Genomic DNA, 19,990 nt, shown 5'->3' with positions numbered 1-19,990 from the left:
ATGATTTGGATGTGGGATCAAATATAACATTCCAAGTTTGCCAATGACACAAAACTTGGTGGGAATGAGAGTTGTGAGGAGGATGCAAAGAGGCTTTAGGGGATTTAGACTGGCTAAGTGAGTGGGCAAGAACATGGCAGATGGAATATAATGTGAAAAAATGTGGTTTCCACTTTGGTAGGAAAAACAAATAGAGTATTTTTAAATGAAATGTTGGGAAGTGTTGAAGTCCAAAGGGACCTGGGTGTCCTTGTTCATGAGTCACTGAAAGCTAACATGCTGGTGCAGCAAGCAATTAGAATGGCAAATGGTATGTTGACCTTTACTGCAAGAGGATTTGAGTACAGGACTAAAGATGTCTTGCTGCAATTGTATAGAGCCTTGAGACCACATCTGGAGTATTGTGTACAGTTTTGGTCTCCATAGAGGGAGTGCAACGAAGGTTCACCAGACTGATTCCTGGGTTGCTGGGATTGTCCTATGAGGAGGGATTGAGGAGACTGGGCCTGTATTCTCTAGATTTTAGAAGAATGAGGGGTGATTTCATTTAAACATACAAATTCTTACAGGGCTTGACAGGGTAGATGCAGGAAGGATGTTTCCCCTGACTGGTGAGTCTGAATAAGGGGACACAGTCTCAGAATAAGGGGTGGCCATTCAGGACTGAGATGAGGAGGAATTTCTTCATTCATAGGGTGGTCATTTTTTTGGGAATTCTCTACCCCAGAGGACTGTGGAGGCTGTCATTGAGTATGTTCAAGACAGAGATCAACAGATTTCTAGATAGTAAAGATATCAAGGGAGATGGGGATAGTGCAGGAAAATGGTGTTGAGGTAGATGATCAGCCAAAGCCTAACTGAATGGCGGAGCAGGCTTGATGGGTAAAATGGTCTGCTCCTGCTCCTATTTCCTATATTCCTAGAGACTTGGTAACAGGACACCTATCATTGAATAGTACAGCACACACAGCCCATCAAGTCTGCCCCTTAAACTAATGCAGTAATGATGATGAACATAGGTCAATCACAATGAGCTGTGGCTATATAATTACAATATTGTTAGGGACAATCAACATGGTTTTATGAAAGGGAAATCATGTTTGACTAATCTGTTAAGAGTATATTGAGGATGTAACTACCAGGGTAGATAGGCAGAAACTGATTTTCAATAAGCAGATCTCTAATATGCAGACCCATGTAGGGCAGCTGGAGATGGCAGACTCAGTCTGTTCACTTGCTGGAAATTGAAATCCAAGCCAGGATAGATCAGGTTTTCAGCAACTTGGAACATACTGATCAGCAAAGAGCCTCCAAACTGATTGCAGAACGCCACACAGAAACAGATGAACTGAAATTTGATAAGGTGTCACATAAACAGTTGTGACACAGGATTAGAATAGGACTGATTCTGTGTAACTGTTGCACTGGAGGGGGTGCAGAGGAGATTCACCAGGATGTTGCCTGGGCTGAAACATTTAAGTTATGAAGAGAGGTTGGATAAACTTGGGTTGTTTTCGTTGGAGCAGAGAAGACTGAGGGGCGACCTGATCGAGGTGTACAAGATTATGAGGGGCATGGACAGGGTGGATGGGGAGCAGCTGTTCCCCTTAGTTGAAGGGTCAGTCACAAGGGGACATAAGTTCAAGGTGAGGGGCAGGAGGTTTAGAGGGGATGTGAGGAAAAACCTTTTTACCCAGAGGGTGGTGACGGTCTGGAATATGCTGCTTGGGAGGGTGGTGGAGGCGGGTTGCCTCACATCCTTTAAAAAGTACCTGGATGAGCACTTGGCACATCATAACATTCAAGGATATGGGCCAAGTGCTGGTAAATGGGATTAGGTAGGTGGGTAGGTCAGGTGTTTCTCACATGTTGGTGCAGACTCGATGGGCCAAAGGGCCTCTTCTGCACTATGTGATTCTGAGATTGACAGGGTAGATGCTGAGAGGCTGTTTCTCCTGGCTGGAGACTCTAGAACTAAGAGTCATGATAAGGGGGCAGCCATTTAGAACTGAGATGAGGAGACATTTCTTCAGAGGACTGTATTTTGTAGAATTCTCTACTCCAGAAAGCTCCGGATGCTCAGTAATGAGTACATTCAAGATGAGGTTGATAGATTATTGAGCATGAAAGGAATTAATGGGATAAGGGGATAATGTGGGAAACGAGTTGATGTAGAAGATTAGCTCTGACAGAGCAGTCTCGAGGGGCCATATGGCCTTTCTTGGCTACTATTTCTTAAGTCCTTACATACACAACACTGTATACATGTTAAATACTATATACGCAACACAACATACCAATATACAGGACATATACAATAAACTTTTTAACCATTCATGGGATGTGGGCATTGCTGGCTAGGCCAGCATTTATTGCCCATCCCTAATTGCCCTTGAGAAGGTGGTGGTGAGCTGCCTTCTTGAGCCGCTGCAGTCCCTGTGGTGTAGGTACACCCACAGTGCTGTTAGGGAGCGAGTTCCAAGATTTTGACCCAGTGACAGTGAAGGAACGGTGATATATTTCCAAGTCAGGATGGTGAGTGACTTGGTGTAAAACTCATGGGTGGTGGTGTTCCCAGATGTTTGCTGCCCTTGTCCTTTTAGGTGCTAGAGGTTGTGGGTTTGGAAGGTGCTGTCACAGGAGCTTTGGCGAGTTGCTGCAGTGCCATAAAACACTGCAGCCACCGTGTACTGGTGGTAGTGGGAGGGGTGGGGGGAAATAAATGTTAAAGGTGGTGCATATTACATTTCCACTCTGTTTTGCTTACACATGCACAGTATAGAATGTAGAGCTCCTGATCCTCATACCTTTTTTTCCATCTCCAGGTGATCCAGGTCTGCCAGGGGTAGGATGGAGGGTCTTCCGTGAGCACATTGAAATGGCAGGTCACAGCTAGCGAGAGATTCCATTAGGCTTCTACACTCTTCTACACTCAGTCCATCACCAAATTTCACAGCACCTGTCAACATCCCATGACAGACGATAGTTAGACATGATGTGGCGCCCCAGCTCACTATACAGTGAGCATTTACAGTAACAGCTAAGTATATCAACAGACCAACATTATTGGGGCCACATGTTGTAGTCTCTCGTGAGCACTCTACTGTCCTATTGCTCAGCTCCATCACCAAGATCGTCAACTTCCACCTCCCATCTTTGCCCCTGCCTCAACTTGTCTCCTGCTGAAACCCTCATTCATGCCTTTACTACTTCCAGACTAGATGATTCGAATGCACTCCTAGATGGCATCCCACATTGCACCCTCAGGGGAAGAACAATGCCAGAGTGAACTGAGGGGAGGACAATGCCAGTGTAAATGGGAGCATGGGATGGTGGGTGGGGGAAACTCTAATCGCCATTCCTTCATTATTCCTGGGTCGAAATGCTACAATTTCCTCCCAAACTGCCCTGTGGGAGCACCACTGCATGGACGGAACATGAATTAGGAATAAGCCTGCTCCGCCATTCAATAAGATCTTCGCTGATCTGATTGAAACCTCAACTTCACATTCCTTCCTACCCCCGATAACCTTTCATCCCCTCGTTAATCAAGAATCTATCTAGCTCTGCTTTAAAAATATTCAACGACTCTGTTTCCACCGCCTTTTGAGGCAGGGAGTTTCAAAGACTCCCAACCCTCAGAAAATGTTTCTCCTCATCTCTGTCCTAAATGGGCAACCCCTTATTTTTAAACAGTGGTCATTAGTACTAGATTCTCCCACAAGAGGAAACATCCTCTCCACATCTACCCTGTCAAGACCTCTCAGAATCCTATATGTTTCAACAAGTCACCTCTTATTCTTCTAAACTCCAGCAGATACAAGCCTAATCTGTCCAAACTTTCCTTATAAGACAACCCACCCATTCCTGGTATTAGTCTAGTAAACCTTCTCTCTGAATTGCTTCTAATGCATTTACATCCTTCCTTAAATAAGGAGACCAATACTGTACACAGTACTCCAGATGTGGTCTCACCAGTGTGCTGTACAACTGAAGCATAACCTCCGTACTCATTCAATTCCCCTCACAATAAATGGTAACATTCTATTAGCTTTCCTAATTACTTGCTGACTGGAGCGGTTCAAGGTGGCCGCTCACCACCAACTCCCCAAGGAGAATTAGGAAATAAATGCTGGCCTTGTCAAGTGACATTCACATCCCAAGAACGAAAATTAAATAAAAAGTTTATTTTTATATTATGAAGATGTGTTACATGAAAATATATTCCTTTATAATGTCATCAGCTGACATGTATATTGAAATTTTGAAAAGAATACTTTTCCTAAACAAAGGACACTGGCCTACAACAACAATTATGTTGCATTTGCAAAGGACACAAGCTGCTTTATATAGACACCGAGCTATAAACAGTTAAATATATATTAAATTAGCAAAATCACCTCCCTTTTAAATTCAAATTCTGTAATAACCAATTCAGGAGTGGGACAGAGAGGAGTCAGTTCACCCCTACTAATCTGTTGTAACAATATCCGTTCATAGGATGAAGGAGTGTCCATTTTAATGTTATTTATTTTGCAATTTTTCAATATCTTTTTTCAAAAAAAAAATCTCTCGCTGTCATTTGATAATTCTGAGCCCCAATTTCTCCATCTATCTAATCACAGCAGCTCACCCCTGGAATTTTTCAGCACTTGCTTTTCATTAGTCATTCATTCCCGTTCTATTTGGAGCTGAAATTGATCATAGTATGGCCACTAACTCACCCACATTTAAATCCTAACCCTAACCTGATCTATTTCATTATTTATAGCTAGATCCAGCAATACCTCTCCTCTTAGTAATCAGACTATACATATTTTCACAGTTCTACTGTTTTCCCTTCCAATCAATGAGTGGGCTCGGTAAAATCTCAGACAATAATGATTTATTTATTCCTACTCTATTCCCTGGTCCATTTACAGATTCTCTCTCACAATTATCGGGTGTGCAGTACATCTCCACGAACTGAATAATCCCTTATATTTGATCCCTGTGTTGACTCTGCCTGAATCAGTTTGTTGAGTACTCTCCCGAGCAGTTTTTCTCTCTTCATCACTGCTCCTCCTTCTCTTTTAACCATTCTGCTGAACCAACATCTTAATTCCCCTCCTAACCAGTTTACTGCCAAGCTAATGTTATTCTTATGCATATAAAAAGGGAGCAGTTGGTTAGGCCACACTCTATTCTGAACATTTCTGGTCTCCATATTATAAAAACGATATAGAAATGTTGGGTAAGTGCAAAAAAAGATTCAATAGAATGTTCCCTGAACTGAAAGGTGACCTTATAGAGTCTTTAAGATTATGAAAAGGTTTGATAAGAGTAGAATAATGAAATGATTCCACTTTTGGGAGAATCCAAAACAGGGGGGCCATAAAAATAATATAATCACTAATAAATCCAATAGGAATTCTGGAGAAACCTCTTTACTCAGGTAGTGATGAGAATGTGAAACTCGTTACCACAGGGAATAGCTGAGGTGAATAGTATTAAAGGAGAAGTTGGATAAACACGAGGGAGAAAGGAATTTTAAAAAAGACTTGCATTTATACAGTGACTGCTTTACAACCAATGACATACCTTTTTGAAGTGTAGTCACTGTTGTAATGTTGGAAACAATATAGAAGGCTATGCTGATGGGATTAGGTGGTCAAGGGTGGGAGGAGGCTCATATGGAACAGGAACACCAGCATGGACCAGTTAGGCTACATGGGCTGTTTCTGTGCTGTAGTCTTAAATGTAGTTTCTGCAGGTCCATTTCCCAGAGCAGGTGGTTTCAAACTTGTCTGGACTCACCGTGACAGGCCTGTGAGGACAGCACCTTCAGCACCGTACGTGACAACATGCCATGGAACCCTCCTGTTGACTGAAGCACCTGTAGGGGTGGGTAGAAACAAGAGTCAGGTTAACTGTTAGTGAGACACAGCTGGGTTAATGTTGGGGGAAATCCCAGGTGACCTATAAACACAAACCCATCCCCAACCCCTGCACCCCCACCAACCACAGTGGCATCCGCAACATTCGATGCAATAAACAGCTGTTCTCCCAATAGGACACGTACCTACTCCCACCACACCCTCAGCCGCACCCCCACCCTTACTGGGACTGTGCCCCCTCCCCCCGGGACTGCTCCCCCACCCCACACCCCTCTCGGGACTCGCCCACCTGCTCCTGTAACTCATATGCTCTCTTCAACCCGGGTGATCTCAAATTTTGAGCACTCACCTCTATCTGTTCTTGAAGAAACTCCTGCAAATGTAAAAACCTGAATTAGAGAAGAAACTGTGGCTCAGAAAGGAGAGGTTTCATGCAGCAAACACATGACATCGGTAGTTTGCCAAAACTAAACCCCCTCCCCAAACACAGTGATGGATACACCCTGAGCCCCTAGTGATCGATATATCCTGAATCCCCGCAATTATCAATACACCTCGAAACCCCACAATGATCGATTCACCCCACACTCCCAGTGATCGATTCACCCTGAACTTCACCCCGAACCCCCAATGTGATCGATACACCCTGAAATCCCCACAGTGATCGATTCACCCTGAGCCCCCACAGTGATCGATTCACCCTGAAATCCCCACAGTGATCGATTCACCCTGAAATCCCCACAGTGATCAGAGTTTTAAGAGGATTTTGTGATTCTCAGTGGTCCTTGACATCTGGGTGGGCTGCTGAGAAATCCGTGGAATCTGTCTTGGTGCTTCTGTCATTTAATGCGCGGGGTGCTCGACCACGGTTTGCCTGTTAATTCATATTTACCTCATGTTAATTCTAAATGTTAAAATAAAAGATAGATATTGCAAATTGTTTTACTTTTCTGACTTTGTATAGTAAAGCTTATTTTGTTTGTTTAAAACTGTGGAATCTTGTGGCTTTTATTCTCTTGGTAAGTACCTGGGATTTCAAACTTTGTCTACTTTAAACAAAAACTAACTGGTCCCTAACTGGATCGTAACTTTCCACTTCAATAACCTATTAACATCAGCTTCCTTAAACCTGTCAGCTGCTGAAACCCTCATCTGTGCCTTTGTTACCTCTAGACTCAATTATTCCAACGTAGTCTCAGCTGGTCTCCCACATTCTACCTTCCGCAACTTAAGGTCATCCAAAACTATGCTGCCCGTGTCTTAACTCGCAAGAAGTCCCATTGACCCATCACCCCTGCGTTTGCAGACCTACAGGCTTCCAGGTAAGCACACCTCAATTTTAAAATGTTCTTGTTTACAGATCCCTCCATGGCCTCCCCCTCCTTTTTTCTACCCTAAAACCCTCCATGATATCCTGGCCTCTTGTGCACCTCTGATTTTAATCATTCAACCCTTGGTGGCCATGTCTTCAACATTCTAGGCCCTGTCAACTGGAATTTCCTCCCTAAACCACTCTACACACTCACTTCCTTTAAAACACTCTTTAAAATCTCTGCTTGCAAGTCATCTTCCCTCAGTGTCAAATCTTGGTTGATAATACTTCTGTGAATCACCTTGGCGCATTTTATTACGTTAAAGCTGCTATATAAATGTGACTTGTTGCTATTATTGTTGTACCACAGTGATCTATAAACCCTGGAGGGGCACAGAACTGCACCTGAGGATGAGTCAGTTCTATGGGTCTGTAGCTGGGAATCTGCATGTTGAGGAGGACTAAACTCTTGAAATCTTAGTGTCCCTCAAAATCCCAGCCTCCATAAATCTACAGTATTTGACACAGCACTGACTGGCAGTGGAACGTGAGCTACATCGCAGCAAGAATGTTCCTGCATTGAGCAGGGAGCTGAGTGGCTCAATGCCTTTGCCCTGCCCCAATATTAATAAGGTTTCCTTAAGTTGCACAGGAGGGAAGAGTGAGTAAAGGGAAGGTCCTTGCCTTCAGAATGGTTTGAGTAACCGGCTGCCGCCCCCTCCGAATCTCATTGGCTTCTTTTTCTATGAAACAGGCTGGCACCTTCTTGACCAGTATCCCAGGACTCTCGGCATCTCGGAACTCTACCTGCACTCCGGCAGCCTCCAGCTGCTTCCTGTACAAACTATTGAGAATATACAGAAAATATTAATCAGAAACCTGCTTCAACCAATGGTACAATGTTGACTGGTGGCCCAGTGCTGACTTGTGGCCCAAGGTGGGCGAATGTTTGGGCGTTGGATGCCAGGGAACCTTCCAGCCACTCTACCACAGCTGTTGGTACCCTACTAGCTCCTGTTTACTAACAGCACCACGCGCACTGCCTGACACCACACCTAGCAGTAGAGATGGTAATGATGGTGCCTCTGCTCTGCTCCAAAACAAACTGTCTCATACTGAGACTCATATTCCATCAGTCTATCACTAACCGTAAAAGCCTGGCTTCATCCTGCGTGCAACTGATCTCCATTGGTGGGCATACTGTAGAGGTACACAGCTTCCTATGACCAGCTGTCTCCGGAACCATCTCATAGCAATCTGCAGATACAAATTAAAGAAACAAAGAGCGTTCAGGCAGTATATAGCACCTTTATTGTAATGAAATATCCGAAGGTGCTTCACAAGAGCATTATAAAACAAAGTCTGACACCAAGCCACATAGGGAGAAATTAGGTCAGGTGACCAAAAGCTTGGTCAAAGAGGGAGGTTTTACAGTGTCTTATAGGAGGAAAGTGAGGAAGAAAGGGAGAGAGATGTGGAGGGAGGGAATTCCAGAGCTTGGGGCCTATGCAACTGAAGAAAAGGTCACCAATTGATTATAATTGGAAAGGCAGAAGAGGCCAGAATTGGAGGAGCGCAGAGACAGGGAAGACCGAGGCCATAGAGGGATTTAAAAACAAGGACAAGAATTTTAAAATCCAGATGTTGCCTAACTAGGAGCCAATGTAGGTCAGCGAGCACAGGGGTGATAGGGGAATGCAACTTGCTGCAAGTTAAAATGGATAGCAGAGTTTGGATAACCACAAGTTTACGGAGGGTAGAATGTGGGAGAGCAGTCAGGAGTGCGTTGGAATAGTCACGTCTCGAGGTAACAAAGGCATAGATGAGGGTTTCAGCAGCAGATGAGCTGAGACAGGGGTGAAGCCAGGTGATGTTACAGAGGTGGAAACAGGAAGTCTTGTGATGGCACATATGTGAGATTGGAAGCTCATCTCTGGATCAAATCAAGTGCTGTAACCTGCAAGGCTACAGACTGGGTGCTGGAAGGTGGGATTAGAATGGGCGGGTAGTTTTTCAGCTGGTACAGAAATTATGGGCTGAATGGCCTCTTTCTGAGCTGTAACTTTATGGTTCTCCGATGACACCAAGGCAAACAGACCAGTTTAATCTCAGGCTGTTACCAAGGAGAGAACTAGAGTCAGTCTCTAGGGAACAGTTTGGAGCAGCAACCAAAGGCTTCAGTCCTCCCAATATTTAATTGGAAGAAAATTCTGCTCATCCAGTACGGGATGTTAGATTAGCAACAGCGGAGTCATCGAGAGAGCTGGGCATTGTCAACATACATGTGAAAACTGTTACGATTGAGGTGGGACGAGTGCACTGTCTGTCTCTAGATCCCTACTCCATGGCTCACAACATATATTTCAATGATTTCTCTAGCTAGCTATACGGCCAAATATGTGCTTTACCTATTAATCTCAGAATGACCACTCAATACCCAGGTTTCTTCAATAAACAAAAAATTATTAGCTGATTATAAAACCAGTCTTGTCAAGTAGAAAGCAAATCTTAATAACATACAGTATGAAATAGGAAAGTATAATAATTACTTTCTAAATACTCTAACTCTCACCAAAAATTAAATAAAATAGAGGAATTCTGCCAGAAGGTTAAAAGTCAATGGTTGAAGGGAAATGGACAGATGGCAGAGTTCGTGAAATGGTGTCTGGGTTATACAGTTTTCAGGCCGACTCGAGGACATCTTGTAGGCATCAACTGCAGAACGTAGAGCAACTTAGGAGCAGCTTCTATTCACTTCTGGCTTTGGACTGGCTCTGGAATGCAAAGAGCTGTGGTCCTCTTTACACAAGCAGCTGACCCTTCTTTTTTCAAAATCCAAAAAGAACCCAGCTTTTAAATACATTTTCCTCAGGCATTTTTTTTCAAAGCCATAAACCACCATGTGACCCCTTTTGTAAACAGTTCACCAGGGTCAAGAGGTTTCCAGCTCCTTTAAAACTGCTCAACTGTCCTTTCTTGTAAAATGCTGTCTTTTCCAGGAATAGCAGCAATCAGCATTAACCCTTTAAGGGTCAGTGTCTTTTAAAAAACACAAATTCTTCCAGAATGTTCTTGGTCTTTGAAGATGAACCATTTTCCATGACAAAACGACTGATGTCAGCAAGGAGCAGCATGTAGATGCCAATAGGAGGGGGCCAAGTATAGATCCTTGGGGACACCGGACGTAACAGTGCAAGAGTGAAAAGAGAAGCCATTGAAAGTGATACTCTGGCTATGATTAGACAGATAAGAATGGAACATGGTGTGAGCATTTCCACCCAGCTGGACTCAATGGAGATGTGTTGGAGGAGGATGGTGTGGTCAACCATGGCAAAGGCTGCAGACAGGTCGAGAAGGAGGGGAAATCATCTTCGTCACAGTCACAGGTCACAGATCAAAGCAGCGCACCTGCCTTTAGTATTCAGTCTAGTCTGAGTATGATCTCAGCCCCACACAATGTGGTTCTTATTTATGGGCAACTGGACGTAGTTAATGGAAAGATCCTGAATCAATCCCGCGCCTGTCATCTCCTCAGGATATTCCAAAGCGCTTCATGGCTGGTTAATTGGTGAGTATCTGGTAAGTGATTAAAGTTTATTCTATTCCTAAGGCTCAGAATAGTATATTTTGAGTGAGAGGTGAGAAGAGGAGGATAAAAGGTGCGGATTGAGAGGCCGACCCCCAGTGAGGCCAGCGGAGGAGTGACACCACAAACCACAATGTGACATGAGTGCAGGGAAAGCAGCTGATTGGTGATTAGGATTGGTGAGTATTTCTAGTCTTAAAGTAAAAGTAAGGTCTTTAGTTTGTGTTTAGGTCTCTAGTCTTTCTTTTCTCTCTTTTTCTTAAAAATAGTTTGTTAAGTATAAGGTCGATACTGGTGTAAAAAAAAATTAATTACAATAAAGTGTAAAAACCAGGGGATTCTTCAATTGTAAAGAGCAGGGATACTTGAGTAATTAATTAAATAAAATATGATAGTGATGGCAGGACGGGCGATGTGTTGCTCCTGCTGCATGTGGAAGTTGCTGGACACCAAGGTGATCCAGAGCAAACACACCCATAAATGTTTGCAGTTGAGGAACTTTGGATCCGAGTTAAGGAGCTGGAGTCCGAGCTGCAGACATTGGGCCACATCAGGGAGGGGGAAAATTACCTGGACACTTTGCTCCAGGAGGTGGTCACACCCCTCAGATTAGGTTGTTTAAATTTAGTCTGTGATCAGGGACAGGAGGGTGTGACTACAGGTGAGGCAAGTATGAGTCCCTGAGGGTATCGTTCAAGGAGACTCGGCCCCTGCAATTGTCCAACAGTTATGAGGTTCTTGCAAGCTGTGTGGACAAGAGCAGGGACTGCAGGGAGGATGAGCAAACTGACCACAGCACCATGGTACAGGGAGCCATTCAAGTGGGAGGAGGAAATAGGAGTGTAGTAGTGGTAGGGGACAGTATAATTAGGGGGATAGATACTATTCTCTGTAGCCGTGAGTGTGAGTCCCGAAGGCTGTGTTGCTGGTGCCAGGGTTAAGGACATCTCCTCAGGGCTGGAGAGGAACTTGGAGTGGGAGGGGGGAGGGGAGGGATCCAGTTGTCGTCGCCTGCGTTGGTACCAACGACGTTGATAAGACTGGAAAGGAGGTTCTGCTGAAAGAATTTGAACAATTACGAGCTAAATTAAAAAGCAGAACCTCCAAGGTAATAATCTCGGGATTACTACCTGAGCCACAGGTAAACTGGTATAGGGTAAATAAAGTCAAGGAGTTAGATGTGTGGCTCAAAGATTGGTGCAGGAGGAATGGATTTCAGTTCATGGGGCACTGGCATCAGTACTGGGATAGAAGGGAGCTGTTCTGGTGGGACGGGCTTCACTTGAACCGTGCTGGGACCAGTGTCCTGGCAAATCGAATAACTGGGGCTGTAGAGAGGGCTTTAAACTAAATAGGGGGAACAAGGGTTCTGGAGAAGGGATACATGGGCTTACAAAGCAAAATGTTATGACAGCCTTGCAGGGCAGCTATTTAGGTAATGATACCCAGAGTGTGACAGGAAGGGACAGAGTGTACAAACATTGAAAAAACAGCAGCAAATAAGGTCAAAGGGGGGATAATGGTAAAAAGGCAAAATTAATGGCTTTTTACTTAAATACATGCAGTATTTGGGACAAAACAAATGAATTAATGGCACAAATAGAGGTTAATGGGTATGATCTTATAGCCATTACGGAGACATGGTTACAAGGAAATCAAAGCTGGGAACTAAATATTCAGGGTCTATGACTTTTCAAAAGGACAGGCAAGAAGGAAAGGGTGGTGGGGTAGCTTTGTTATTACGAGATGGAATAAGTACGATAGCAAGAAAGGATCTTGGATCGGAAGATGTAGAATCCATATTGGTAAATTGGTAAAGGTAAGAAATATCAAGAGGAAGAAGACACTGGTGGGAGTAGTCTGCAGGCCCCCTACAGTAGCTATACTGTAGGACAGAGGATAAATCAGGAGATAACGAGGGCATGTAAAAAAGGCAGTACATCAATCATGGGTGACTTTAATCTTCATGTAGGTTGGGAAAATCAAATTAGCAGAGGTAGCCACGAGCAAGAATTCATAGTGTATTCGGGACAGTTCTGTAGAACAATATGTTGTGGATCCAACCAGGGATCAAGCTATTTTGGATCTGGTAATGTGTAGTGAGGCAGGTTTAATAAATGATCACAGAGTAAAAGATCCCTGAGGAAACAGTGACCATAACATGGTAGAATTTAGCATTCAGTTTGAGAGTGAGAAACCTGGGTCAGAAACAACTGTGCTAAACTTAAATACGGGTAATTACAAAGGAATGAGGGCAGAGTTGGCTGGAGTGGACTGGGAAAGGAGTTTAACAGAAAAGACAGTTGATGAACAATGGCAGACATTTAAGAAAATAGTTCATGACTCACAACAAAGATATATCCCAGTGAGGAAGAAGGATTCTAGGAAGAGGATAAACCAACCGTGGTTAACCAAGGAGGTTAAGTCAGAAGAAGAGTCATACGGACTCAAAACGTTAACTCTGTTTTTCTCTCCACAGATGCTGTTAGACCTGCTGAGTTTTTCCAGCATTTTCTGTTTTTGTTTCAGATTTCCAGCATCTGCAGTATTTTGCTTTTATTTAAGGATAGTATCAAATTGAAAGAAAAAACATACAATGTGGCAAAGATTAGCCAGAGGATTGGGAAAGTTTTAAAAACCAACAGGAGATGACCCAGAAAATAATAAAGAGGGAGAAAATAAACTTTGAGGGTAAACTAGCAAATAATATAAAAACGGACAGTGAGAGCTTCTTTAAATATATGAAAAGGAAGAGAGAGGCCAAAGTCAATATAGGCCCCTTAGAGAATGAGGCTGGGGAAATAGTAATGGGGAACCAGGAAATGGCAAAGGAGTTGAATAAATACTTTGCATCAGTCTTCACGGTAGAGGACACGAATAGCATTCCAAAAAATACTAAATAATCAAGGGGCAAAAGGGAGGGGGGAGGAAATAAATACAATAACCATCACTAGAGAAAATGTACTAGGGAAACTAATGGGGCTAAAGGCCGAAAAGTCCCCTGGACCTGATGGGTTGCATCCTAGGATATTAAAGGAAGTTGCTACAGAGATAGTGGATGCACTGGTAGTAATCTTCCAAGAATCCTTAGATCCTGGAAAAGTCCCAGAGGATTGGAAAACTGCCAATGTAACACCCTTATTCAAAAAGAGAGGGAGACAAAAAAAACAGGTAACTATAGGCCAGTTAGCTCAACATCTGTCATTGGGAAAGTGTTAGAATCTATTAGAAAGGATGTAATAGCAGAGCATTTAGAAATACATAATCTAATCAAGCAGAGTCAGCATGGCTTCATGAAGGGGAAATCATGCCTGACAAATTTATTAGAATTCTTTGAGGAGGTAATAAGCAGGATTGATAAAGGGGAACCAGTAGATGTAATATATTTGGATTTCCAAAAGGCATTTGATAAGGTACTGCACATAAAGTTACTGAATAAGATAAGAGCCGCTGGTATTGGAAGTGGTATATTAGCATGGATAGAGGATTGGCTAACTAATAGAAGACAGGGAGTTAGGATACAGGGGGCATTTTCAGGATGGTAACCTGTAACTAGTAGACCCCAGTGCTGGGGACACAATTATTTACAATATATATTAATAACTTGGATGAGGGAAATGAATGTACTATCGCCAAGTTTGCAGATGACACAAAAATAGGTGGGAAGGCAAGTGGTGAGGATGACACAAAGAGTCTACAGAGGGATATAGACAGGTTAAGCGAGTGGGCAAAAACTCAGCAGATGGAATAAAATGTGGGAAAATGTGAGGTTATGCACTTTGGCAGGAAGAATAGAGGAGCTGAATATTATTTAAATGAAGAAAGGCCCCAGAAAGCTACAACACAGAGGGATTTGGGGGTCCTCATGCATGAATCACAAAAAGCTAACATACAAGTTCAGCAGGTAATAGGGAAGGCAAATGGAATGTTGGCCTTTATTTCAAAGGGAATGGAGTATAAAAATAGGGAAATCTTGTTAAAACTATACAAGGCACTAGTTAGGCCACACCTAGAATGCAATGAACAGTTTTGGTCCCCTTATCTAAGGGGAAATATACTGGCATTGGAGGCAGTCCAGAGAAGGTTCACTAGGTTGATCCCAGGTATGGAGGGATTTTATGAGGAGAGGTGGGCCTGTACTCAATGGAGTTCAGAAGAATGAGAGGCGACCTTATTGAAACATATGAGATTCTTAGGGGGCTTGACAGGGTAGATGCTGAGAGGTTGTTTCCCCTTGTGGGAGAGTCTAGGACCAGAGGGCATAATCTAAGATTGAGGGGTCACCCATTTAAGGCAGAGGTGAGGAGGAATTTCTTCTCTCAGAGGATAGTGAATCTGTGGAATTCTTTACCGCAGAGGCTGTAGAGACTGGGTCATTAAGTATATTCAAGGCTGAGAGAGACAGATTTTTAATCAGTAAGGGGATCAAGGGTTATGGGGAAAAGGCAGGAAAGCAGAGTTGAGGATTATCAGATCAGCCACGATCTCATTGAATGGCCGAATGGTCTACTTCTCCTCCTACATCTTATGGTCTAAGTACTTTTTAAAATCTCATCACTTGCAGTGTCAGGAAACGTGGTAGTAAGAAGCCAGAAACAGCAATGAGCAGTCAGTCAGCGGATGCTGTCAGACCTGCTGACTAATTCCAGAGTAAGTCAGGGTCTTAGTTTATATCTCATCCAAAAAACTGACCCTCCGACAGTGCAACGCTCCCTCAGTACTAACCCTCCGACAGTGCGACACTCCCTCAGTCCTGACCCTCCGACAGTGCGACGCTCCCTCAGTACTGACCCTCCAACAGTGCGACGCTCCCTCAGTACTGACCCTCCGACAGTGCGACGCTCCCTCAGTCCTGACCCTCCGACAGTGCGATGCTCCCTCAGTCCTGACCCTCCGACAGTGTGACGCTCCCTCAGTCCTGACCCTCCGACAGTGCGACGCTCCCTCAGTCCTGACCCTCTGACAGTGCGACGCTCCCTCAGTCCTGACCCTCCGACAGTGCAGCACTCCCTCAGTACTGACCCTCTGACAGTGCAGCGCTCCCTCAGTACTGACCCTCCGACAGTGCGGCACTCCCTCAGTACTGACCCTCTGACAGTGCAGCGCTCCCTCAGTACTAACTCTCCGACAGTGAGGCGCTCCCTCAGTACTGACCCTCCGACAGTGAGGCGCTCCCCCAGTACTGACCCTCTGATGGTGCGGCACTCCCTCAGTACTGACCTTCCGACAGTGCGGTGCTCCCTTAGTACTGACCCTCCGACAGTGCGGCGCTCCCTCAGTACTGACCCTCCGACAGTGCGGCGCTCCCTCAGTACTGACCCTCCGACAGTGTGGCACTCCCTCAGTACTGACCCTCTGACAGTGCAGCGCTCCCTCAGTACTAACCCTCCGACAGTGCAGCACTCCCTCAGTACTGACACTTTAGTGTCTTAACCACGACTTTGAGCAGAATTCAACACAAATTAACCCTGGGCACAAAGGCATGCCTAAATCAATTATTTAAATCTAAAATATTAGTGCTGCTCCCTATTCAACTTCCTCACCAGAAATCAGCTGTTCCAGTCGCACTCGCTCATGGGCTGCGTGCTGATCGACCAACACCAGCAGATTACCCCCTGCAGCACAAAATCTCCGGTTAGACACAAATATACCAAACCTCCCCGACACCAAACACACACACCCACACCCCACACCCAAACACACACCCCCCACACCCAAACACACACCCCCCACACCCAAACACACACCCCCCACACCCAAACACACACCCCCAGACCAAATAACTCTGCACCAAACACCCCCTCAACAAACAACCCCCACACAACAATCTCCCAACCCCACACCAAACACACCCCACATCAAAAATACCCCAACACCAAACACACTCCCCCAACACCAAACAGCTCTGAACAAAACACACCCCCAGACCAAATAACCCTGCACTAAACACCCCCAACAAATGCCCCCCAAGTCAACAAACTCCTAACTCCACACCAAACACACCCCAACATCAAAAATACGCCCCCAATGCCAAACACCCCCTGCGCCAGACACGTCCCCGCACGCACCACATATGTCTCCGGCGCCAAACACTCCCTCCATTCCAAACACCTCCCCCCATTCCAAACGCCTCCCCCCATTCCAAACACTCCCTCCATTCCAAACACCTCCCCCCATTCCAAACACCTCCCCCCATTCCAAACACCCCTTGCACGAAAACCTCCCTCCATACCAAACACCTCCCCACACCAAACAACCCCTAAACCAAATACTCACCTCCTAACACAACCCCCCACACCAAACTTCAATAGTTGAATGCAGGCAGAGCATACAGGACATCACTGTCCCATCACACAAGGCAGGTTCACTCACCTGTTGTTGCCTCTTTGTTCACCCTTGTATTTATCAAGCAGGCAATGAACTTATTGTCTACCTGGTTAAGTACCTGAAAGACAGCATGATTACAGAGCTGCTAGAGAAGCAGGATTGGAGACTGATCTCAGCACCTAAAAAAGATGCTTTATAAAAGTCATATCACTCACCCAGAATGCCAGGTGTGTGGTAGATGTCAGCTTCTCACCTGCATTGAGCCGATCATGTCTTTGGTGAAGCGGTAAGGATACAGGATATTGTGGATCTTCACTGCCAAAGTGCCAGCCTGCTCATTGCTAACATTGACAGCAACCTAGATCACCAGCATCACAGAATGGAAACATGTTAAAGGGCTAAGTGTGCCCAGTACAACCACACATGCCAACCATTCACTACTCCCCGTATCTGACCCAACCATTCACTAACCAACGTACCTGACCCAACCATTAACCAACCCTATACCTGACCCAACCATTCACAACCCCTATACCTGCCCCAACCATTCACAACCTCTATACCTGCCCCAACCATTCACAACCCCTACACCTGCCCCAACCATTCACAACCCCTATACCTGCCCCAACCATTCACAACCCCTATACCTGCCCCAACCATTCACAACCCCTATACCTGACCCAACCATTAACCAACCCTATACCTGACCCAACCATTAACCAACCCTATACATGCCCCAACCATTAACAAACCCTATACCTGGCCCAACCATTAACCAACCCTATACCTGCCCCAACCATTAACCAACCCTATACCTGCCCCAACCATTAACAAACCCTATACCTGCCCCAACCATTAACCAACCCTATGCCTGCCCCAACCATTAACTAACCCATTACCTGACCCAACCATTCACAACCCCTACACCTGACCCAACCATTAACTATCCCTATACCTGACCCAACCATTCACTACCCCCATATTGTCGATGGACTAGTCGTCCAGAGAGCCAGGGTAATGCTTTGTGGACCCGGGTTCAAATCTCACCACAGCAGAAATTTGAATTCAATTCAAAATCTGGAACTAAAAGTCTAATGATGACATGAAACTATTGCAGATTGTCATAAAAACCCATCTGTTTCACTAATGTCTTGTTAATGAAGGACATCTGCCGTCCTTAACTGGTCTGCCCTGCATGTGACTCCAGACCCAATGTGGTTGACTGTTAAATGCCTTTAAAATGGCCTGGCAAGCCACTCAGTTGTATCAAACCCTCAAAAAAGTCTCAAAGGAATGAAAATGGACATACCACCTGGCATCAACCTAGGCACCGGAAACAACAACGGCAATCGCAGCCCTGTCGACCCTGCAAAGTCCTCCTAACTAATATCTGGGGGCTTGGGCCAAAATTGGGAGAGCTGTCTCACAGACTAGTCAAGCAACAGCCTGACATGGTCATCCTCATGGAATCATACCTTACAGACAATTTCCAAACACCACCATCACCATCCCTGGGTATGTCCTGTCCCACCTGCAGGACAGACCCAACAGAGATGGTAGTACAGTGGTATATAGTCGTGAGAGAGTTGCCCTGGGAGTCCTCAAAATCGACTCCCGTGAAGCCTCATGGCATCAGGTCAAACATAGGCAAAGAAACCTCCTGCTGATTACCACGTATTGCACCGCCTCAGCTGATGAATCAGTGCTCCTCCATGTTGATCACCACTTGGAGGAAGCACTGGACGTAACAAGGGTGCAGAATGTACTCTGGGTGGGGGACTTCAATGTCCATCACTGAGATGGCTCGGAAGCACCACCACAGACCGAGCTGGCCGAGTCCTAAATGACATAGCTGCTAAACTGGGTCTGTGGCAGGTGGTGAGGGGACCAACAAGAGGGAAAAACATACTTGACCTCATCCTCACCAACCTAATGCATCTGTCCATGATAGTGTCGGTCGGAGTGACCACCGCACAGTCCTTGTGGTGATGAAGTCCCGTCTTCACATTGAGGATACCCTCCATTGTGCTGTGTGGCACTACCACCACACTAAGCGGGATAGATTTTGAACAGATCTAACAACTCAAGACTTGGCAACCATGAGGCGCTGTGGGCCATCAGCAACAGCGGAATTGTACTCTACCACAATATGTGACCTCATGGCCTAGCATATCCCTCACTGGGTCAAAATTCTGGAACTCCCTTCCTAACAGCACTGTAGGTCTACCTACACCACATGGACTGCAGCGGTTCCAGAAGGCAGCTCACCACCACCTTCTCAAGGGCAACTAGGCATGGGCAAAAAATACTGGCCCAGCCAGTGAAGCCCACATCCTGTGAATGGACAAAAAAAACTCTACCATTACCACTAAACCAGGGGATTAACCTGGGTTCAATGGAGAATGCAGGAGGGCATGCTAGGAGCAGCACCAGGCATACCTAACAATGAGGTGTCATCCTAGTGAAGCTACAACATAGGACTTGTGTGCCAAACAGCATAAGCAGCCAATGATAGACAGAGCTAAGTGATTCCACAACTAATGGATCAGATCTAAGCTCTGCAGACCTGCCACATCCGGTCGTGAATGGTGATGAACAATTAAACAATTCACTGGAGGAGGAGGCTCCACAAATATCCCAATCCTCAATGATGGAGGAGCCCAGCACATCAGTGCAAAAGATAAGGCTGAAGCATTTGCAACAATCTTCAGCCAGAAATGCCGAGTGGATTATCCATCTCGGCCTCCTCCAGACGTCCCCAGCATCACAGATGCCAGTCTTCAGCCAATTAGATTCACTCCATGTGATATCATGAAACGGCTAAAGGCACTGGATACTGCAAAGGCTATGGGCCCTGAAAATATTCCCACAACAATATTGAAGACTTGT

The 19,990-nt window shown here is 45.1% G+C and overlaps 1 protein-coding gene across 1 annotated transcript in view; it reads right to left on the bottom strand.

Moving 5' to 3' along the window:
• Positions 1-19,990, bottom strand: part of mlh3 (mutL homolog 3 (E. coli)) — a 35,647-nt gene that overhangs the window by 1,255 nt on the left and 14,402 nt on the right. Inside the window, exons 5-12 of the mRNA XM_078563387.1 lie at positions 17,355-17,459; positions 17,147-17,219; positions 16,318-16,389; positions 8,337-8,445; positions 7,873-8,032; positions 6,226-6,249; positions 5,797-5,875; positions 2,808-2,959 (exon numbers count right to left, since the gene is read on the bottom strand). Of these exons, the coding sequence (XP_078419513.1) occupies positions 2,808-2,959; positions 5,797-5,875; positions 6,226-6,249; positions 7,873-8,032; positions 8,337-8,445; positions 16,318-16,389; positions 17,147-17,219; positions 17,355-17,459 (774 nt within the window). The remainder of the gene's footprint in view (positions 1-2,807; positions 2,960-5,796; positions 5,876-6,225; positions 6,250-7,872; positions 8,033-8,336; positions 8,446-16,317; positions 16,390-17,146; positions 17,220-17,354; positions 17,460-19,990) is intronic.

Source organism: Cetorhinus maximus, chromosome 18, assembly GCF_964194155.1.
Source record: "Cetorhinus maximus chromosome 18, sCetMax3.hap1.1, whole genome shotgun sequence".
Lineage (NCBI taxonomy): Eukaryota > Metazoa > Chordata > Chondrichthyes > Lamniformes > Cetorhinidae > Cetorhinus > Cetorhinus maximus.
The sequence above is the reverse complement of the archived record's forward strand: the minus strand, read 5'-3'. Positions and strand labels throughout refer to the sequence as shown.